General features: G+C 52.9%; 1 protein-coding gene across 1 annotated transcript in view; it reads right to left on the minus strand.

Moving 5' to 3' along the window:
- Positions 1–2,504: 2,504 nt before the first annotated feature.
- CLIP2 (CAP-Gly domain containing linker protein 2) overlaps positions 2,505–20,677 on the minus strand; it is a gene marked incomplete at both ends in the record, with an annotated part of 50,607 nt that continues 32,434 nt past the window's right edge. The window contains 9 exons of the mRNA XM_084250142.1: positions 2,505–2,585; positions 5,574–5,636; positions 5,933–6,118; positions 7,113–7,272; positions 10,633–10,789; positions 11,675–11,758; positions 14,187–14,244; positions 16,265–17,200; positions 18,831–18,935. Coding sequence (XP_084106268.1) covers positions 2,505–2,585; positions 5,574–5,636; positions 5,933–6,118; positions 7,113–7,272; positions 10,633–10,789; positions 11,675–11,758; positions 14,187–14,244; positions 16,265–17,200; positions 18,831–18,935 — 1,830 coding nt within the window. The remainder of the gene's footprint in view (positions 2,586–5,573; positions 5,637–5,932; positions 6,119–7,112; positions 7,273–10,632; positions 10,790–11,674; positions 11,759–14,186; positions 14,245–16,264; positions 17,201–18,830; positions 18,936–20,677) is intronic.

Below are 20,677 nucleotides of genomic sequence, written 5' to 3' on the forward strand. Positions count from 1 at the left end.
CCAGAGAATGTGGTGCTGCTGAAGTTGATCTCGTCTCCTGATGGAGGCTGCACGCCGCCTGCTGGCCCCTTGTTCCTGCCCCAGACTCACAATGCATGCCCCAGCCCTCCCTCGCTCCATGCTTGGGCTTCTGGCTCAGTCCAAAAGGAGGGGCAGCAGGAGAGGTGGGGACCCTCCATGGCCACAGCTGTTGTCCAGTCCCTGACCCAGTTCCTTGGCTTTGTCCCTGTGGGGGAAGTAGTGGCCCCCCAAGTCCCTGTGGGCACCCTTAGCCTGTCCACCCCTGAGCACACGGCCCCTTCCTCACACTCTTATTCTGTGGACATACAGGGTTCTGCTGACACAAGCCCCCAGAGAGGGCCCAAAGCTTCTGACACATTCCGTGGCTAACCTTGAGAAACTTGCTCAGGCTCCATGCAGGAAGGTTGTAGGCAAAGCCTGCAAAATGACCACGAAGTCTGCAAAATGTTGACTGTTCATTCCTGTGGAAAGCTTGCCGCAGGAGACGGGGTTACTCGCTGGTGGTGTGAGTGTTCTCATTAGCTCCTCGAAGCAGTGTCAGCTGATCTGTCACTATCTCGTACATCAGGGAGATTTTTCAGTTTATTCCTCGTGGGCCTGCTTATACCTCCGACAGATTCAAATCCAAGTCCCACTCCACTCAGGCAGCCTTGGCCATGGGCTCACCACAATCCCAGCTCAAATGCCCTGCCTGTTCCTGCTGAGCTTCCCTCTCCTCCTGGGCCACTCAGCCCCAGGACTTTAACATTAAGCCCTGAGCCCTTGTCAACCATTCACACTTGAGTGGGAATTAGCTGGCAGCCCACAGGAAACAGGATTGAGACCAACTCCTGGCACTGGGTGCCCATAGCTGAAGAGGTTGGGGGAGCTGAGAGCACCCACAGAGAGAAATAAACAATTGGAGCGGGGGGTCCTGGACCTCAGTCACAAGCTTTATTGTCTCGAGCACGGACTGGCCACACTTCAACAATTCCACTGGGGAGGGGGGTAATGGCAAGGGTAAGACCTGGGGCGGGGGGAATGGCTGAGCCCATATGGGGCAGGTGGAGATGCTCATGGGGGAAACCACTTCTTTCACACCTGCGAGCCCACCCAGGGTTCAGCCCCTCTGGGGTGGGCCTTTGGCTGTTAGTAGACTAGTCAGGGCCTCCTGTGGGGGTGAGCTGCCTGGTTTTGCTGGAAAGAGTAGTATTTGACTCTGGGTTAGGCCACTAAAGGATTGCTTCTAGACTGTTGTTAATAAAACCGCATGCGCGAGCTACCAAAAGCCAACAGAGGGGAGGGACCACCCTCAGTATGGGCTGTTTGGGTAAGAATGTGAGCACACCCACCTGTACTTGGGAGCACTTAGAGGTGATGGAGGCTGTGCTCAGAGCACGAACTGCATATCTGTGGGTGCACTGCGGGAAGGCCGTGATGGGGCATCAAACTCCCCATTCCAGCCCCTGGCAGGGGGGAGGCCCCGAGTGAAAACTCTCCCTGAGCTGGGGGAGGGGGCAGGCCCCCTACGGTGACGCTGAGGCACAAGGCAGAGCCTGTGGGCCCTCCAGCTTTAGGGGTGGGGCTGCCAGGCCACACCAGCCTGGAGCAGCCCAGCAGGAGTTGAGGGAAAGGGCTGGTGGGATACACACATTCTGGTGAAGAGTGGGCTTGCACCTCTCTGTGTCCCCCGATGTCCCCAGGTGCCCATGCACAGCTAGGGTGTGGGGATGTTCACGCCAAGTGCAGACCTAGTCCCGTGGCCTGAGGCTCAGTCTGGGAACCCAAGTCTTGCATCAATGTGGCCTAATGGTGGCCAGCAGCAAACACCCTACCTACATGGCCATGTGGGTGTCCTCGAGCCCCCTGAAAGTGTGCAGGGATCAGTGGGTATATTCGTCAGCGTGAGGCATATATAGGTGGGTGGCCCAGGTCTGGAAGATCTAGTTAGCCCAGGGATCACCATGTTACGCCCCTCTGTGGCGGCCACTCCTTTCCAGTTCCAAGCCAGGTCCGTGGTGGGGGTGAGGAGAGGGGTTTCCAAACCTTCCTAATACTGTATCTCCTGACCTTGGTGACCACCACCTGGCCAGCAGCTCGGAGTTTAAGTGTGTTTTGGTATTGAGGTGGGGTAAGGACCTTGCCCCCCAACATCTTGAACCTTGGGCCTCACTGGGCAGATGGGCTGAGAAGAACCGGTACCACTCTTTGAAGCGGGGGGTTCAGTATGTGGGGAAGAGAAGCCGTGGGGAAGCCTGGAAGTGGTTGCAGAAAAGGGGTGCCCCCCCCCCCGGCTCCTGAGGAGTAGACTTCCCTCCTTGGTGCCTGCAAGGAGAAGTGAGGCCTCCTCCAGTCCCTTCCTGGGACAATGGCTCTCTGGGATTTGAGGGGGACCCCTGGAAAGAGGGAAGAAAGGAATGGTAGGGATGTGCCCAGGGTGCCAAGATGGTCCTCAGGCAGCTCCTTCTGGGTAAGAGGCGCCAAGCCGGATGGCCTCTGCCTCCTCAAACAAACCCTAGAAACTGCTGGGCATCTGGGGCGTCCAGGTTGAAGGTCCCAGGGGCCAGGCTGGGCTGTACCGCTCTCTGTGGAAGGTCATGCTTGAGGAAGCCTCCTGGTCCGGCAGGGGGGGTCAGGGCGAGGGATTGTCCGCGGCGGTGGGCACATTATTGTTACAAACACTGTTCTTGTCTCCAAAGTGACAGTTCTGGCCCCTGCCTGGAAGGGGCGCCGCCGGGGCAGGCTGGAGGGGCTCTGGTGTGGACTGGGCCGCTCCTTGGTGTCCCTCAGGGTCAGTGCTTGTCCTGGAGAGAGCAAGGGCTTGATCAGCAAGTGTCTCCAGGAGCCTCGAGGGACAAGCAGCAGAGGGGGTCAGGTAGGAGAGGGGGTGGGGTGGGGTGGGGGGTGTGTGGGAGAAGAGCCCACCTAGACCAGGCAAAGGGAACAGCATGAGCAAAGGCAGGAAGTCTCTTTGCAGTGTTTGGTAGCTGCTGATGGGAAGTGGAGGGCAAGTGGGGAGAGCAGGTAGGTTTACGAAACACACTGACGACCTGTGTGGAGACTGGAGCTGAGGCAGAAACTGAGCTGAGAATCCAAACCTCTGTAAGCTGGGAGGAGCCTGCGTACCTCCACGGGCTGCTGGGAGGACAAAGGCACATGTGGCCTCTCTGTGCACACGGCCTTGCTCTCTCTAGCTCCAGGCCTCTACCTGCTCTCAGGTCTGGTCTCCTGCCCCTCTCTGCCCCTCACCCACAGGGCCTGGCTTTTGGCAAATTCAGTGGCACATTCTGTGTTGAGGGGACTGCGCCAGCAGAGCTGGAAGACCTAGTCCCTTCCCCTGCCCGTGTCTCACTTGCCCAAGGTCACACAGTGAGTCAAGGACAGAGCAGGTGCCAGGCTCTTCCCACCCAATCAAGTTGGCAGCCAGGACTCAAGTGGATGCCTGGATCACGGTGGGTGGGTGAAAGCCAGGGGTTAACTGTGGGGTAGGGGCCACCGGGTACCCACTTAAAACATTATAGTCAGGCAAAAACATGCCATGTCCGGGAGTTGCAGACACTCTTCAGTACATAAAGTTCTAGAAAACCCATTTTACAGTCATGATTTTATAAAATATAGAATTTATAGAGATAGCTGCAGGAAAAGAGAAAATGTTTATGTTTAATAAAAGATTCTGTGGAAAACCAGGAGGCAAAATCGAATAGAGTGTGAGTATACTCTATTCAATGATATGCCTGCTCCTTTGCAACCATCCCAGAAAAGACTGGCTCAGGCAAGGCCGTCCACAGAGGCTAAATCCAGGCAGGAGTTTGGTTGAAGAGAACAGTCCTAAGTGTCTCCCCACAGACGGCTTTCAGGAAAGCTCAGAAACCAGAGAGTGGAAACATTAGACAAGACTTGGACAGGTGACCCAATCCACACGGGGATGCAGGCGGGCGTCACGCCTGGAGGAGGACATGACACGGACGAAGACCACGGCCGGGGAGAGAGACCAGGCTCTAGCCACAGGGCCCATCGGACAAAGCCCAAGCGAGGAGTCTTCTATTTAAGAAAGGGGGCAGGCTGTCTGTCAAAGCTTCAATGCATAATCATCAGGGAAGTTGAGGAAAAGTGCCAGATTAAAGGAGACTAAAGAGACATAACAGAAAATAATGAGCTGACTTGAGCTTAGACCAGATCCTGTGCTGAGGGGAAGAGCCACGGGAGCTGCTCCGGGCCCAGAGGGAAATCAGGTGGAACGAGACAGGTACGCTCGTGCTGGCATCATAGCTGCTGAGACCCAGAGCATGCTGTGGTCACGCAGAACCATGTCCTTTTCTCAGGGAGGAGGGACTCAAGTATTGAGGGTCATGACACGGCGGCTATGTCCCAACAGTGCAGAGAAAAGTGGTGATCCATGTACCGATGGCGCTGAGGACAGAGCCCCGGGCAAAGTAGTAGCAGCGTCTTCAGGGCTAGAGGGCAAATGGGGTTCTAGCTACTGTTTTGCTTCTTGCAACTTTTTAATAAGTTTGAAATTATTTCCAAATAAAAGGTTCATGTCTAGACACATATGTTGCACAAAGAACAATTTGATTCTCTTATTCATGGTGGTTATGTTTTCTAAAGTCACCCCAACACTGAAGTAGTGAATACTGAACCATTGCTCCTGGGGGACATGGCCAGGATCCCGCAACCTCTGATCATGGCACGTCCATCAGACGATCGATACATGACTGCAACTCATGTGCGGTTCCAGTTGAAGACACCTTCAGTGACACATTGTTGACTCATTAGCAACGAACTCACAGCCAGCAGCACTGTAACTCGTGCCTGAAGCAAGTTTATTTAACACACCTACTTTTGCCGCAGGCACGCCAAGGCCTTCTCACGCCTGGGAACGCTAGACAGCATTCGGCACTATGGTTGGGGTCACTTTAAACAGCAGAAATCGCCAAGAAGAAACAGAACACTGTGAACAACATGGCCCTAAACAGACAGAGAAGCCCACACCTGCCATATGAGAGCTTAAGCAGGGCACAGCGTCGCCTGAGAACGTGGGTTGGGCTGGCTCAAGTTTTTTCCTGCTCTGCATGTGTCCATGACTGACTACAAAATGGCTGGTTTGGGGGTTACAAACAAATTTTAGCCAGTTGGCAAGGGTACAAACATGGCATCTGCGAATAAATGAGGACTGACGGGATACAGATACACACAGACGCTTGGAGACACACATGGTAGGAAAGCTCAGGGGACAACGCTGACTGTGGGCATCTCTGGGGAGAGGGCTATTCTACTAGTGAATATTTTCTTCTTTATCTATTTTTGGTTTGTTTCTAAAAGTTTCCCAATAGGCATGTATTATAAGAAAAAAAGTTTTAAGGGAAACAAGACTACAACAGAGCAGCATGAATACTGAATCCACTCTGACTTGCATGGGGCCCTACTCTGCGCGGCGCTATTGCAAAGCCTCTTGCACAAAGCAGTTTTGTATTTTTGGTGGCTTTTCAGGGTTTTTTCTCCAGGCAGGTCTGCCTGTATAGGCGGGCGGTGGGAGTGGCAGGGTACCTCCCTGGGGCCAGGGCGCCCCTTACCTCTTGTTTGTGGGCTTTGTCTTGCTGGTGGATGCCATTCGCAGAACCGGAATTGCCAATGGCCTGTAAGACAGTCAAGGGCAGACGCTGAGCTAGGTTCAACAGGCAGCAGTTCCTGATTCGTCCACCAGGTGGCGAGGTCTTCCGGATGGGATGGCCTCGGGCTCCAAATCCTGACCAGAGCTCTTTAGGTTGGGGGGTCCAGGACTCCAGAAGACCAAAGCTATCAGGACAGGCTGCATCGCCCACTCTTAGTCTCAACTCCTCAGAGTGAAGCCATGTACCCCTTGGGCTGGGAGTCCGAAAGGGCAGAGCTGAGTGTCTACCCTCAGACCAGGGCTTCCAGGCCCAGGGCTCACCTGGGACTTGTCGGGGTGGCTCCTCATGGCCTCCATGAGCTTCTCCACCTGCTGAGCCTGGTCCAGTGCATCGCGCAGAGCATCCTCTGTGCTCATCAGCTGGTGCTGCAGCCGCAGGAGCTCCGGTGCTGAGGACGGGTCAATGAGGGAGTAGCGCCTCTGATCCGACAGGGCCTTCTCCTTGTCCTGGAAGCAGCAGAGGGGAAGGTGTGTGCGTGCTCATGTGTGCTTGTGCATGCTCGTGTGTGGGTCAGGGGAGGGCTGTCTCTCCTCTGGCAAGAGGCTCCTCTGGCTCCACCTCATCTCTGGGTTAGGCCTCCTTTCCTGCTTTACCTACGGTCCCCACTGAAGCACCGGCTGGCCCCTGCCCTGAGTTTCCAGGTTCTGTCAGATGGTTATGGGCTCTCTGAGCCCCATATCCACGAGCCCTCCCTTTTTTGTCCCCCCAGTCCCTGCACACTGTCTTATATGGGTCCTACCTCTTCACTCCCAGACCCACATCACATGACTTGTGCCTCTTACCCTCCAGCCTTCCAGCCTCCATGATCCCCTCCTCAGAACCCTCCCAGAATGCTCCTCCTCTCTCCCAAATGGGGCATTTGGCTCCCAAGCCCTCCACAACTGCTCCCACCACTGTGGGGCTGGGGATGCTGACCAGCCTGGTGGTTGCCCAGCTGGGCCCCCATAAGCCCACTCTGAACTGCCCTGGCTGGTGGTTACCAGGCCCTTGTGCTCCACTGACCTTCATCTAAACTTCCCACCCTTCAGGAAGCTGTCCCTGTGGGGATAGCACAAGGGGACACAGGTTAGAGAATACACTCTCCTTCTTGAGACTGTGAATCCCTGCTGTGGAACTCTGAACAAGGAGCCAGCTGATTACTTCCCTGGAAGGTAGGGGGACTCACCACTCCCAGAAGCACATTTTACTGGATTCTTAGGAAGATTTCCTGTGTGCTGTGTTATCCAAACAATCATTACAACTATAGAAGGGGTCGCCCACGACCTCTCCACCAGCTGCTGCTGGCCTGCCTGTAGGTCTAGGGGATTTGAACCCCTGCAGTGGCTTGGCTGTCCCTGGGGTGGCGCCAGAAGGTCACCAGTTTTCATGGCCTACTAGCAGGACAGCCCCAGCCCTACCCTAGAGTTTCCCATCTCCTGGCCACCCGTCTCCCCCACATACCAGTCCAGTCAGCTTTTCCCGCAGGCCCCGGATGTCATCCTTGAGTTTCTGCTCCTTGATCCGCCACTCAGCCTTGTGGACTTCTCGGCCCAGGTCCCTCTCAGGCCCTGGGGAGTGGCGATTGGCCTCCAGCAACAACACTCGGAGTTCATTTAGGCTCCTGGCAGGAGGTAGAGGTCAAGGCAAGAGCAGCCCCAAGTCAGCTCTGGCCCCTCCTCCCACACTGCAGGAATTTGCCACCCCAAGGGGGACAGTGGCTAATAAAAGAGCATCTGTGCTGGAGCAGGGCCAGAATGAAACAATGAGGTACCCAGAGGCACCAGACCTTGGGGACAGGACACTCAAGAGGACTTGGTCTTTCCTAGAATATTTAAAAAGTTTTTTGAGGGGGCCTCCATGGTGGCGAAAGGGGTTAAGTACTGCACTATGAAGCAATCCGAAGCCTCCGCAGCAGGACTTCAATCCCCAGCTGGTCAGGGAGCAACCCACATGGTGCAGCAGACCTCTCCTGACTCGCCTGCTGTTCCCCTCAGAAGTGTATTTCAGTCAATCTGCCTGTTCTGCTCCCCACTGTCTCTGGTGAATCCTCTCACCCCCTGCATCTCTGGCCTGCACCCCAGCTCTTGTATGCATAAATAAATAAATCTTTAAAAAAAAGTTTTTGAAAGGATAATATAACAACTATTTAATTAAAAATTACACAAACTATTCATCCACACAAACTATTCATGTGGCAGGATATTTTAAATGCTTGATGTCAAATGCGATGAATGATGGCTGGAGCACCAGCAGTCACTTTGTAACCACAAGGGAGAGCCCAAGAGATCACCCACAGAGGTGTTAGCACGGATATCCTGAGTCAATAAATCAACCGCCAGACACCGCTACCTTTAGACTTCTTGTTACACGAGGAAATAATTCTCTGGTTGAGTCTTCCAGTGCACTCCTCAGAGCAGCTCTCCTACCCTTACCTTAGTGGAGCAGAGGGGAAGAGACTATATCTCCATTCTAAAAAGAGGCTTCAACAAAATTCCTTTAACTCAGGAGTTGAACCTCAAATACTTCCAGGGGCTGATGAGCTATGTCCATGACATGGATATATGAAAAATGAAGGGGGAAAGGGGACTGAGGGACCCAGAGGGCTCAGGCCCATGGAAAGGGGGCAGGTATACTCCAGCAGGGGCTTGTTACCATGCTGGAAGTCAGTCTGGTGTTATCAGACCTTCTAATTTTTTATTAAAGATTTATTTTATTTATTTATGCATACAAGAACTGGGGTTTGGGGGGTAAGAGGATTCACCAGAGACAAAGTGGGGAGCAGAACAGGTAGATCTAATGAAATACACTGCTGAGGGTTGCAGAGGGTGAGATAGGAGAGGTTGCCCTGTGGGTCAGCTCCCTGATGCTGCAGCGGTTGATGATAGCTTGATAGACTTTAACCCCTGCACCACCAGGGAAGCACAGACATTCTAATTTTTAAGGGAATCTGGATAAATTTGTTTTTTTGTGAAATCTCCTGATTTTTATTTTTAGTTTTTAAAGATTTATTTATGCATACAAGAACTGGTGTATAGGCCAGAGGTGCAGGGGGTGAGAGGATTCACCAGAGCCAAAGTTGTGGAGCAGAACAGGCAGATCTACTGAAATACACTGCTGAGGGAGCAGTGGGCACAACAGGGGCAACAGGAGAGGTCTGCTGCACCATATGGTTTAACTCCCTGACTGGCCGGGAATCGAACTCGTGCTGCAGTGGCTGGCAACAGCTTGATAGCGCTGTCTTTAATAACTGTGCCACCAGGGAGGCCCCTCCTGATTTTTAAATGCTGGTCTAATTATTATTTTTTAGCCTCATATGGATCACACAAACCACGGCTATGATTGTAACCCAGTCATTCTCAAAATGTAGTATGGGGATCCTCAGGATATCCATGGGCCAAAATAACTTTTATAATAATCATAAAACTGATAATAATCATAAAACTGTCATTTCTCATTAGTATACAATGGATTTTTCCCCTGGGGTCCCATGGCCTATTAGTGATTATTGAAAAGAATATTAAAATATTCCTTTCTTTTCCAACTACATGTCTCTGTAAGGCCAGGTTTTCATAAGATACTTCAGCCAAGACAACAAATTGCAAAGACTAAATGCAGAAGAAGTTATGAAAACCCAGCCATCTTCTATTAAGTTCAACACTCAAGAAATTTGCACAAATGTAAATACTTTTTATCACTGATTACATTTTTATTTTGAAAATACTTTCTATCAAAAGCATGTTATTTATGTTATATGCAATTGGTTTATTATTTTAAATGAATTAATAAACATTTAAAAATTTTTTCAGTTTTAATTTATAATATGGAAAATGTGGAATAAACAAAAACTCCTTGGGAATTCTCAATATCTTTCAGGATTTAAAGAGGTCCCTGAGAGGAGGCCTCCCTGGTGGCGCAGGGGTAAAAGTCTCAGCACTATGAAGCTATTGCCAGCCACTGCAGCACGAGCTCGATCCCCAGCCAGGGAGCTACCCACATAGCGCAGCAGACCTCTCCTGACTCACCTGCTGCTCCCCTCAGCAGTGTATTTCAGTCAGTCTGCCTGTTCTGCTTCCCACTCTGTCTCTAGTGAATCCTCTCACCCCCTGCACCTTTGACTTGCACCCCAGTTCTTGGATGCATAAATAAAAATAAATCTTTGTTTTAAAGTTTTTATTTATTTATTTATTTTTAAAGATTTGTTTATTTATGCATACAAGAACTGGGGCACAGGCCAGAGATTCAGGGGGTAAGAGAATTCACCAGAGACAGAGTGGGAAGCAGAACAGGCAGACTGACTGAAATACACTCCTGGGGGGAGCAGTGGGTGAAACAGGAGAGAGGTCTGCTGTGCCAGGTGGGTTGCTCCCTGGCCAGTCGGGGGATTGAACTCGTGCTGCAGAGGCTGTGGATTGCATCATAGTGCGGTGCTTAACCCCTTGCGCCACCAGAGAGGCCCCAAAATAAATCTTTTTAAATAAGTGAAGGAGGGCCTCTCTGGTGGCGCAGGTGGTTGAGCACCGCGCTGTGAAGCTGTCCGCAGCCTCTGCAGTGTCGGTTTGATCCCTGCCGGCCTCGGAGCAACCCACATGGCAAGCAGACCTCTCCTGTCTCGCCTGCTGCTCCCCTCAGCAGTATATTTCGTCATTCTGCCTGTTCTGTTCCCTGCTCTGTCTCTGGTGAATCCTCTCACCCACCCACGCATCTGGCCTGTACCCCGGTTCTTGTATAAATAAAATAAATCTTTAAAGAGAAAAAAAATAGAGGTTCCTGAAACTATGAAATTTGGGAATCACTCATCTTTCCTATAAGCTCAGCTTGGAGAGTATGTGGAAGATTCTGATTTTAGCAGCAGAGGGCAGGGGTCACTGAAGATGCTAGCCGCCTGTCCCCCACTCCCTCCTCTCCTAGTCTGTGAGGAGACTGTCAACATCAGGGAGCCCAGGGCTGGGCCAGGAGGACAAGCCGACTGGCGCTGACTCACCGCTCCTTCCGGAGCAGCTCCTGGCTGATGAGGACCAGCTGGCCCGAGGCGTCGTGGGTCTTTCGGGACACGGTCTCCAGCTCTGCCTCCAAACGTCGCTTCTCCTTCTGGAGGGCCTCTACCTTCTTCTCTCCCGACTTGCACTTGCCCTCCAGTGCTGAGGGTCAGCGGCAGGGAAAGGAGGGAGAGGGCTGAGTTGGAATCTCTCCCACCAGGAGTCGGGGCGCAGAGCTGGCTTTCCTGGGGGATCACCCACTCCCCTGAGTGGGTCTCTCTGGTCCTCCAGACCCAGGCAGCAAGGGGCTAAGGGAACAGCTATAAAGAGCGGACCAAAGTCCACAAGCACAAGGCCCTGGCCCTTTGGTGTCTGGGAAGCAATCCACCCTTCCCCCAAAAGAAGCCCATGTTTACACTGCTTCCCGACAAGGACAAACTAAGTTTTCACCTTCGCCTTGAGAAGTCTGAGGTCAACTGACCTTTGTTAGGACCAATTATACCATGTGAACATGATGGGAAGTGGAGAGGTGCGGGGGTGGGACCTGCTGCGAGGAGGGGGCCGCCTCACAGACACCGTCACTGGCGTTCTGACAGAGAAGCAGAGCCAGCGTGTCACAAAATCACAGCTTCCAGACACCCTGCCTCTCCCCCTCTGGCCACTTCCTCCCTAAGCCTTGCCGTCGCTTAAGCCAACGTCCCTCCCCCTCCATTCTGCAATCCTGGTGTTTCTTTCTAGGGGCAGGGCTGATGTACTATATCAAAGTGGCCCATGGGAAATCCAAAAAGTCCTCAAGGCCAGAGAGAATCCAGGACAGAATCTTAGAATTTAGATAAGGCAGAGCTGGTGCTGGGGAGATGCTGGCTGGGGTCCCAGGTGTCACAGAGCACATGTGGGGTCCCATTCGTTCACTCACTGCTGCCCAAGTGAAGCCGGTGACAGCCAGTGGACCCATGCTGAGTGGGGAGGCACCAACCCATTCCACACTTGACTGGCATGTGGCACAGTGAGAGCCCCCCGCACCTGCCCTGCAAGAGGGAGACTTACCACTTACTTGGGCCCTGAGCATCTCAGTCTGGGAAGTCAAAGCTGTCACCTCTTTGTCCCTCTTGTTCAGCTTGTCCTGCAGGCCTAGGGGGAAGGGAGAGGCAAGGAGATGTCAATATACCAGGGTCAATACTGGCATCTAGGAGGAGAGGGGGTGGCTCTCCAACAGGAACCCTTAGATGGGACCCCATCTGAAAGTCCATCAATAGGTGAATGGATAAGCAAAAGGTGATATATCTATGCAACGGAATATTACTAAGTCAGAAACAAGAACAGAATGCTGACACATGCTATCACATGGATGAACCATGAATATATGATGCTAAGTGAAAGAAGTCAGCTATTAAAGGTCATATATTGTATGACGATTCTATGTATATGAAATGTCCAGACTGGGTAAATCTGTAGAGGAAGAAAGCAGATTGATGAGTGGTTCTCGGCAGCTCAGGGGAGGGCAGAATAGAGAGTGATGGATAATGGGCATGGGACGATGAAAACGCTTTGTAACCAGAAAGAGGCAGTGGCTATACAACACTGGGAATGTACTAAATAAACACCAATAAATGGTCCACTTTAAGGTGGTTAATTTTATGCTATGTCCATTTTACCTTAGTTGAAAAAAAAAAAAAAAAGACTGGCCAAGAGAACTTTTTTGAAAAATCTGAGCGTGAAAGGCTAGTCTTGCCAGTAATTAAAATACAAACAGAACTTGAATAACTAAAACATTATGGAACTGGCATATGAACAGATTATAAAAAAGGAATAGGAAGACCAAAAATAGGGCCCACTACATAGGGAATTTAAAGCTGGTGGTAAGTTGGTAATTCAAAAGGTGATGAAGAGATGAGTTTTTCAAAAATAGTTCTAGGCTCAGTGGGTACTTTTGGGAGAGAAATTAAAAAGGATTTTTTTTTTTTTTAGTTTTTGTGTTGAAGAACTGGGGCATAGGCCACAGGCATGGGGTTGGGGGATGAGAGGATACACCAGATTTACTGAAATACACTGCGAAAGGGCACAGAGGGTGAGACAGGAGAGGTCTGCTGCACCATGTATGTCAGCTCCCAGGCCAGGATGGAATTCAGGCCATCGTGGTGGGCTGTCGAGATGGTGGTGCTGAGACTTAACCACTAGGCCACCAGGGGGAGCCCTAAAAAGGATTCTTATCTCACACCTCATAGAAGAGTGAATTCTAGATGGATTAGAGACTTAAACACAGAAAATGAAACTTTATGAAATACCAGAAGAAACCATGGGATACATTTTAAAAATAAGAAACCCAGAAGCCCAAACAAAAAGGACCAATTTTTAAAAACCTCCTACGGAAAGTCAAAAGATTAATTACAAATATACAAGACTAACTACAAATCTCATATATAAACTTTCCAAGAATCAACAGGAAAAAAAAAATAAGCAAAGGACACAAATAGGATGGAAATAGAGCTTCATTCATAGAATGAGACAAGTGAAGTTACATGGGGCACGTCTCTTACCATTCAGATGGGCAATGATCACAGAGTCTGAGCAAATGTTTTGTTGGTGAGGCATGTGAGGAAATAGCTGGTGGGTGTTAGAATGGGCTAAGCACAATGGAGAAGGTAATTTGCTGGGGTATGTGACAAAGACTGAAACGACCCACACCCATCCATCAGCAGGAGGCTGGGTAAAGGCATGATGGCAGCCACACACAATGGAACACTGTGCAGCAGGTGATCAGAACGGAATGAAGAGTTCAGAAAGAGAGTCAGTTACACGGGGATGTTAAAGAGGATAGTGGAGGTCTGCACCAGCACAGAGAATGTGCAGGTGGGGAAGAGTTCCCAAGACAAGTTGTAAATGAAAAAAAAGCAAGGAGCTGAAGAGTGTGGTTCCCTGAGATGCACGTGCATCCACCACCTCTGGAAAGGAGACAGAAGCATGGTACCTGGGACGGGAACTCAGGGAACAGTGGACCTTTCCCTGTGGGCCTTTTAAAACATTGAACTTTGGCCTCCCCGGTGGCGCAGCGGTTGAGCGCTGGGTTGCGAAGCTGCCCGCAGCCTCTGCAGCATCGGTTCGATCCCTGGCTGCTCCCCGGCCACCAGAGGAGGGTCCCACATGGTGCGCAGACCTCTCCTGCCGCCTGCTGCTCCCCTCAGCAGTGTACTTCGGTCCTTCTGCCTGCTCTGCTCCCCGCTCTGGCTCTGGGGAATTCTCTCACCCTCCCGCGCTTCTTACTGTACCCAGTGCTTGTATAAATAATAAAATAAATCTTAAAAAAAATAAATATTGAACTTTAAAAATAAAGTTAAGACCAACAAATAACAAGGTACACACTGAGCACAAAGCCTTGCCCCCAAGAAGCTGAGCCCACCCCCCTCACTAGTGTGTGTGTGTGAGGGCTTGGGGGGACAGCTCCTGCATGCAGTGGGTGGTTCTCATCAAAAGGCAGATGATGCAAAACCAAGTGGGAGCCAGCTGGGAGGCAAACCCAACCAGTCTCTCCCCAAAGCCCCTCCTTTCCGCGGCCACTTACCCTCCACAGTCTCCTTCATCCTGATCTTCTCCCCTGAGATGTCATCTGACTCAATCATCTGAAAGAAGAGCCCTGTAAGGAGGAAGCTCATCCACCCTGCCCCCAGCCCGTTAGCCCTGCACACCTCACCCCTGCACAGGTGGCTTTCAGGGACCTAGGCTGTGGCAGGGAGCATAGCTTTCCTCTATCTGGCCTATCTGTCAACAGAGCTCCCCACTGCCCACACCCCCAATAGGCTGCTTGTGTGGCTTCCATGTGAACACCTTCTACCTTTTATCTGTTGCTAATCTATTATATTGAACAGATGCCTCCTTCCCCAGGACACCTCTAAAGCCTGGTCTGGGAATCTATTTCCATCATCATCCAGAGGCAAGCTTCCTGGCCCAGCATGGAATGCTGGGGGTGGGGGCGGTACGTGCAGAGCATGGCCAGGGCTAGCTCCTGGAGGGACTTCAGTAAATGCTACTTCTTTTCTCCCCAACACCTCTTTTTAATAATAAACTATAGAAGATTGATTAAGAAAAAAAAATCTGCATGGCAAACATCAGCAGACTCCTCATTGCTTCTTGGCAGAAGTTCCCAGCCCCCTGCCTGAGCTGGCCATCCTCTAAGCCTGCAGTTTGCCAGAGTCTGACATGGAGGGTCAGGGCGGAACACAGCTTAGAAGACAGTCACCCCCATTAACCTTCCACTCATACTTTGACTCATTTGTCCCAAGCTCCATTTTAGTCTCTATTAGTTGTGATTAATCAAGACCCCTGGATCTTTATTCAAAGACATTGCAGGGAAAAGCACACACTGAAACTTTTTTTTTTTTTTTTTTTGAATTCCTAGGTCTGTGCCTGAGGAGCAGGGGCTGTCCTCAGATCTCTGCCCTGCATGTCTGTGCAGCCATAGTAGCCCACAACCTCCCCCACCAAGGGAGTCCCAAGGGCTGAGGTCCCACGTCTGGTCAACCTGGGCTTTTCTTTTTCCCACCCAGGATCCTGGGAGAGCACCTGCTCCTGCTACAAATGGTCCTTCCCTGGGAGACAGAGGTGGGTGCAGCTGAACTCCTTTCACAAAAAATACACCCTATACTAGAAACTCAGGAAAACTAAATACTAGTTTGAAAGTATATGGGGGCTCTGGCAGCTCAAGAACCCCCAGGGCCTGCTCATGCTGCCAGCTGCCCTCCATCCAAGGGTTGGTTTTATCTTCCTGGGACCCTCTGATTCTCCAGCTGTGAGGCTGAGCATGACCTCTGTTGCTGGTGAGGGAGCAAGCTCTCCACTGGGCAAGTCACTAGGTCTCGGAGCCTTGGTTTGCTCATCTGTGAAATGAAGACAATGTGGACCTCTTGGGAGTTAGGGTGTGATGGGGCAACACAGGGTCTGGCGCAGGGGTGGTGCCCCGAGGGAGGGGACAAAGCCTGATGTCCTGGGTCTCGACCTCAGCAGGTTCTGCAGAAAGGTGGGTGAGACATTTGATGGACTGCTTTTGGAGCAAATCTGATGCTTTTCATTAACCTTTCAAGGGTCACACAACTCGAGCCTTTTAGGCCCCACTCGAATGGACCCTTATCATGCTAGGGAAGTGGCTGCTACTAAGTCTCACTAGGACTGGCAGTTAGGAGGCAGCCCTAAGGTTCTCAGCACTTGTGCTAGAGATGGGACTCTGGGGCAGGGCAGGGCTTGCCTGCCCTCCACATCTGTGCCAGCCCCAAGCACGGCACAGAGCCTGAGCTCCCAGAACCAGGCCCTCAGAGTCAGACTCCTTTGCATGAATCAGGGACTTGGGGATGGGAGGAGGCCTACTCTACACACAGAGGTACAGATCTGTGCAGGCCTGGTTTGTGGGGAGCCGGCCAGGTCAGCTCAGACCACTCTGGGTCCCCAGGATCACCCAGACCAGGAGCTCCTCTTGTGAGCCAGGTGTCCCCCATCTCCCATGGGCATGCTCCTGGGAGTAAGAGTGCCTCTCTGGGCTGGAGAAGAGAGGCGGTTAAGAGCCTAGGCCCTCCCCAGCCAGGCCTTCACACCCAGGCTGCTGCTGCCCATGGGCCCCGCCACAGCCCAGCAGGAGGGGCGGCTGCCTACATTGGTGTGCTGGGATGAACACAGGGACTCGACGGCCTGGAGTCTGTTTTCGGCAACCAGAAGCTTCTCCCGCAGCCTCTCAGCCTCCTGCTTGCTCTGAGCTTCTGATCGCTGCAGCAGCTCATAGTCCAGCATCTTCTTCTCAGCCAGGGAGATCTGCTCTTTGAGGAACTCGATGGCCTGCGCCTGGCCCCGGTACTCCACATCCAGCTTCTCCAGCTCGTGAACCCGCAGCTCAGCATCACGGCACTGGTCCTGGGCCTCCTGCAGCTCTAGCCGGTGCTGGCTGGCCTGCACCTCCAGCTGGGCCTGCCAGTGCTGCTGCAGGCCGGCCAGCTCCTCCTGGGCCTCCTGCAGCTTCTGCCGGAGGCTCTCCTTCTCCTTCACATGCATGGCGGTCTCAAGGTCATGCTTGGCCCGCAGGTTACCCAGCTCCAGCTGGTGCTCCATCTTGATGCCTTCCATCACGGCCTTCAGCTCCCCAATCTCCTTCTGCTGGGCGCCTGGGCCTGAGTTCAGGGTGGCCTTGAGGTCCTCCAGGGACTTCTGGTGGTCTGAGGCCAGAGAGTCCAGCTTGGATTTCCAGTTGTCCATGAGCCCCATGTTCTCGCTGGTGGCCTGTTGGACCTTGGCCTTGAGGTCCACCACCTCCTGCGCGTACTTCTCGTTGGCCATGCGGAGCTTCTCTACCTCGGCCTGGTATGCCCGCAGGGCCTTCTCGTACTTGTCCCGCAGCACGCCGCTCTCCCTCTGGTGCTCCTTGCTGGCCGACAGCAGCCGCTCCCGCAGTCGCAGTGTCTCAGCAGCCTCGGGGTGGTCGGCGGGCGGAGGCCCCGAGTGCAGCAGGCACTGCTGTAGCTCCTCGATCTCCCCGCGCCTCAGGTTGAGCTCCTCCTCCAGCTGTAGCACCCGGGACTTCTCAGCCACCGTGGTCAGCTACCAGGAAGAAGAAACGGGTCATTGGTTGCCTGGAGGGCAGGGGTTTAGTCTTGCGGCTCAAGGAGCCCAGCCCCAGTGGGGGAAGGCCGTGGGCAAGGAGGGGTACCCAACCTCACCAAGGTGCCTGCCTTCCCCAGAGGGCCTGTTCACCTCAGCACCCAGACAGACTTCCCTGGCTTGTACCTCAACACATCAAGGAGTCCACAATCCCCACACATCTAGGTGGACAGGTCAAATTCACCCATTTAAAAGAAACCACCTATTTGAGGTTAAACTTCCTTTATATTGATTTTTTTATTTAATAAATTATTACTGATTTATACAATGTCATTTTGGCAAGTGGGTGTTGTGAGAGTGGGAATTTACGTTGTCCTGCTCTTGGAGGTTCCCCATCCAGAATGGGCTGAATCGCAGGAAGGTTATCTGAAGGGGGTGGCCAGAGGGTCCGGTGCAGGGCCAGCAGGACAAATGAGTGCTCACAGACCCACCTTCTGATGGGAAACTCCAAGATCCGAAGTTCCCTCCTCCAAAGTCGACCATAATCACGTCAGTGGTCAAAGATTTGGAAACAATATCCCCAAGAGTTTAAATCTTTTCCAAGCTTAAGAAAATTGTTTCTGACCTTTAGCTCAATAAACCTGTTTGTTTGGTTTTTTTCCCTCCAATCAGGTTGAACCCTAGTTCAAGATGCTTAAGCGTGGAGGGCTCCAGCTGGTCAATTCTGACTGCATGCAGCCTCTTGCACACGTGGGTGTACTGCATGTGCACACACAATCACCCAGCAACGGTTAGGTGCGCAAACCAGGCCTGAGTGTCTTCTGACACCTACGGGTTTTCACACTCACTTGTGTGCTGAGGCTGACACGCAGAACTGCCCACTGCTCAGCCCGCACCCCTGTGCTGGTCACGTGGTCTCTCCCAATCACTATTCGAGGTTGTTCAGCGCCACCACCACAACTATGGCAGGCTGGCTGCCGGGCTGGACTGGTGGGCTGTCTGGATGTGTATGCCTGCACTAGGGGGTAGCCCTGTGGCGTGCATAGGGTGTGGAGGGGCCAGCTGCACCTGGAGCCTGGACCTGGCACCACCCCAATCAGAACTCTGGTTGGTCCAGGAAAGCTCCTGAAAACAGACTCTGACAGAGCCCTGGGATACCCCTCTTCCCCAAAGCCCCACCATCCCCCCAGCTCCAGGTCTTTCAGGCTGGCCCCTCCTGCCACCATATCCAAAACCCCTTAGGCTTAGAGGAACCTAGATCTTCAGCCCCTGGCCGCCTCACTGGGAGAGGGAGGCATGGAGAGCTTGTCGCCACGTCTGTCACATACGGGACAGAACATTTCTGGTTCCTAAATGACAAAGTCTTGTCATGACAATGCCTGGGGAGGGAGGAAGGGGGAGGAGCTTGCAGGACACCTCCAGCCTAGGGGACATGAGCCAAGGAGCAAAGTCCTAGAGAGCAAAGACCCTCCTCCTCCCTAACAAGCATGTTAAACTCTACTTCCCTCCTAAAAGGGGGGTGCAAAAGGCAAAAAAAAAAGAGGATAGCAGCCAAAGACAGTAAATAATGAGACAGAGAAGCCGAGGGGGCGTCAGCGGGCCAAGGCGCTGGTGGCGGGCGTGGCGTTACCCTGTTGTCCGCTAATTCTCGGAGCAGCCGCTCGGCCTGCGCCTTCTCCAGTAGCAGGCTCTGCTCCAGCTCCCCAATGCGTGCGTGCTCCAGCTGCGTCTGGGTCTGGTCCACCCGGGGCGGGGCAGGGCAGGGCAGGGCACGGGGACAGGGGAGGGGGCACAGGGAAGAGGAAGCCGGAGGAAGAGAGAGAAAGAGAGAGAGGCGGCGTCATCTTCTGAACAAGACGAGAGAGCAGGTCAAGGAGAGGAGGTGGCCGGGGAAAGAGAGGAGGTTTGGAGGTGCACGGGGAGGGCCTGCCACTGCCCCCCGCACCGTGTCCTGACTTGGTTTGTTTAATGGCAGAGGTGGGGCTGCAGCAACCTTGCCCAAGTCAGCCCTTGGGGCAGTGGCACTGGGCACCCAGGTCCCTTCTGCCACCCGCAGGTGGCCCTTCCCCTTGCAGCTCCTGCTGCCAGCTCCTTGGGTGGGACCCAGCTTGCTCCCACCCAGCTCAGCCATATCTCTGCTAGGCACACCACCGGGCCTCAGGATGGATGAATGAGTCGGTGACCCCAGGATTCCTCGCCCCAGGTCTGAGCTGAAGGGAGATGAACCAACCAAATGGAAGGTTTTCAAAAATATCCACACATCATCATGATTCTCTAGCCTGTGCCTCCCACCACTACCCCAGGCCAGGCTCCATCGGTGCCCACCTCCCGGGTCCCTCAGAGGATGCCTGGTTTCTGGAAAACACAAGAGCACTTTTGTCCCAGCTTCACAACACCCGCTTGACACGCTAACAAAGCCTGACATTCTCAGGGCGTCTGGCCCGGCATCTGGGTTTCCCGTAACAGTTCTGCGAGGGCCGTGGGGGCTGGAGTGTGGCTGCGGGCACCAGAGCAGCCCTGACAACTAGACCCCCTCCTCCTGCTTGTCCTGTCATCATCCAGGGGAAACAAGGTTAAAGCAAATACGTGTGGAAGCTCCGAAGAGGCAGGTTCAGTAACAGCATATTCTTGGGAAACAAGAACACAGCCCTTCACTAGCAAGGTGGCGGAGACATCCCTCCAAGGAAGGCCCAGCAATTCACCAGGAGCCGTGGAGATGCCTGCGTCCTCTAGCCTTAATCTCTCGGTGAAATTTCCTAAAGGAACAACTAAAGAGGTTGCCTTTTTCCCCCTCCATCCCCATCCTCTGGCAGCATGCTGCAGTGCTAACAGTGCTCAGAGTCTTCCAGAAAATTACAGGCTGACAAAAGCGCCTCAATCCCAGCCTCTCAAGGGTATGTCCCCACCCTCTTCTCCCTCTGCTGGTGGGTGCAGCAGCTTTGCTCGGGCCCCCACTAGATGGAGCCCGGTTGTAAATACTGTCCTGGCGGTCCCACTGGCAAGCAAAAGACCTCTAGCTTCACAGTTTCCAGGACAACATTCTTGGTACTTCCGCCCCTCCCCCGTAAGTGACCCCTCCTCATCACTTTCAGAACTTCTAGCCTCCTGGTTTGTGGGCTCAGCTCTCTGCAAGGGCAAGGGAACCCCTGTGGAGTTGTCTCAGGTGCTCGCTTAAGAAGACAAACTCCACCACAGGACCCGGGAGGAGGAAGCGCCTTAGCGGGCAGGGGTGGAAGATGTGGCCTTCCCTGATGCTCCAGGGACACTGCCCAGGGCGTGATGGGTGGGTACCAGGCTCTTGCTTGTCATGCTTGGGTTTCCCGGAGCTCACATTCCTAAAACCATAGACAAGGCCCTTGGGGCAGTGTAAGGATGGAAGCAATTTCTGTCTCATGCACTATTTTAGTGCCCAGCCCACCTAAGGGGTGTCTGGGCTGCTGCCCCATCTTGCAGGAGACTGGGACCACTCTAGAGACA

Source organism: Talpa europaea (genome assembly GCF_964194135.1).
Source record: "Talpa europaea genome assembly, chromosome: 12".
Lineage (NCBI taxonomy): Eukaryota > Metazoa > Chordata > Mammalia > Eulipotyphla > Talpidae > Talpa > Talpa europaea.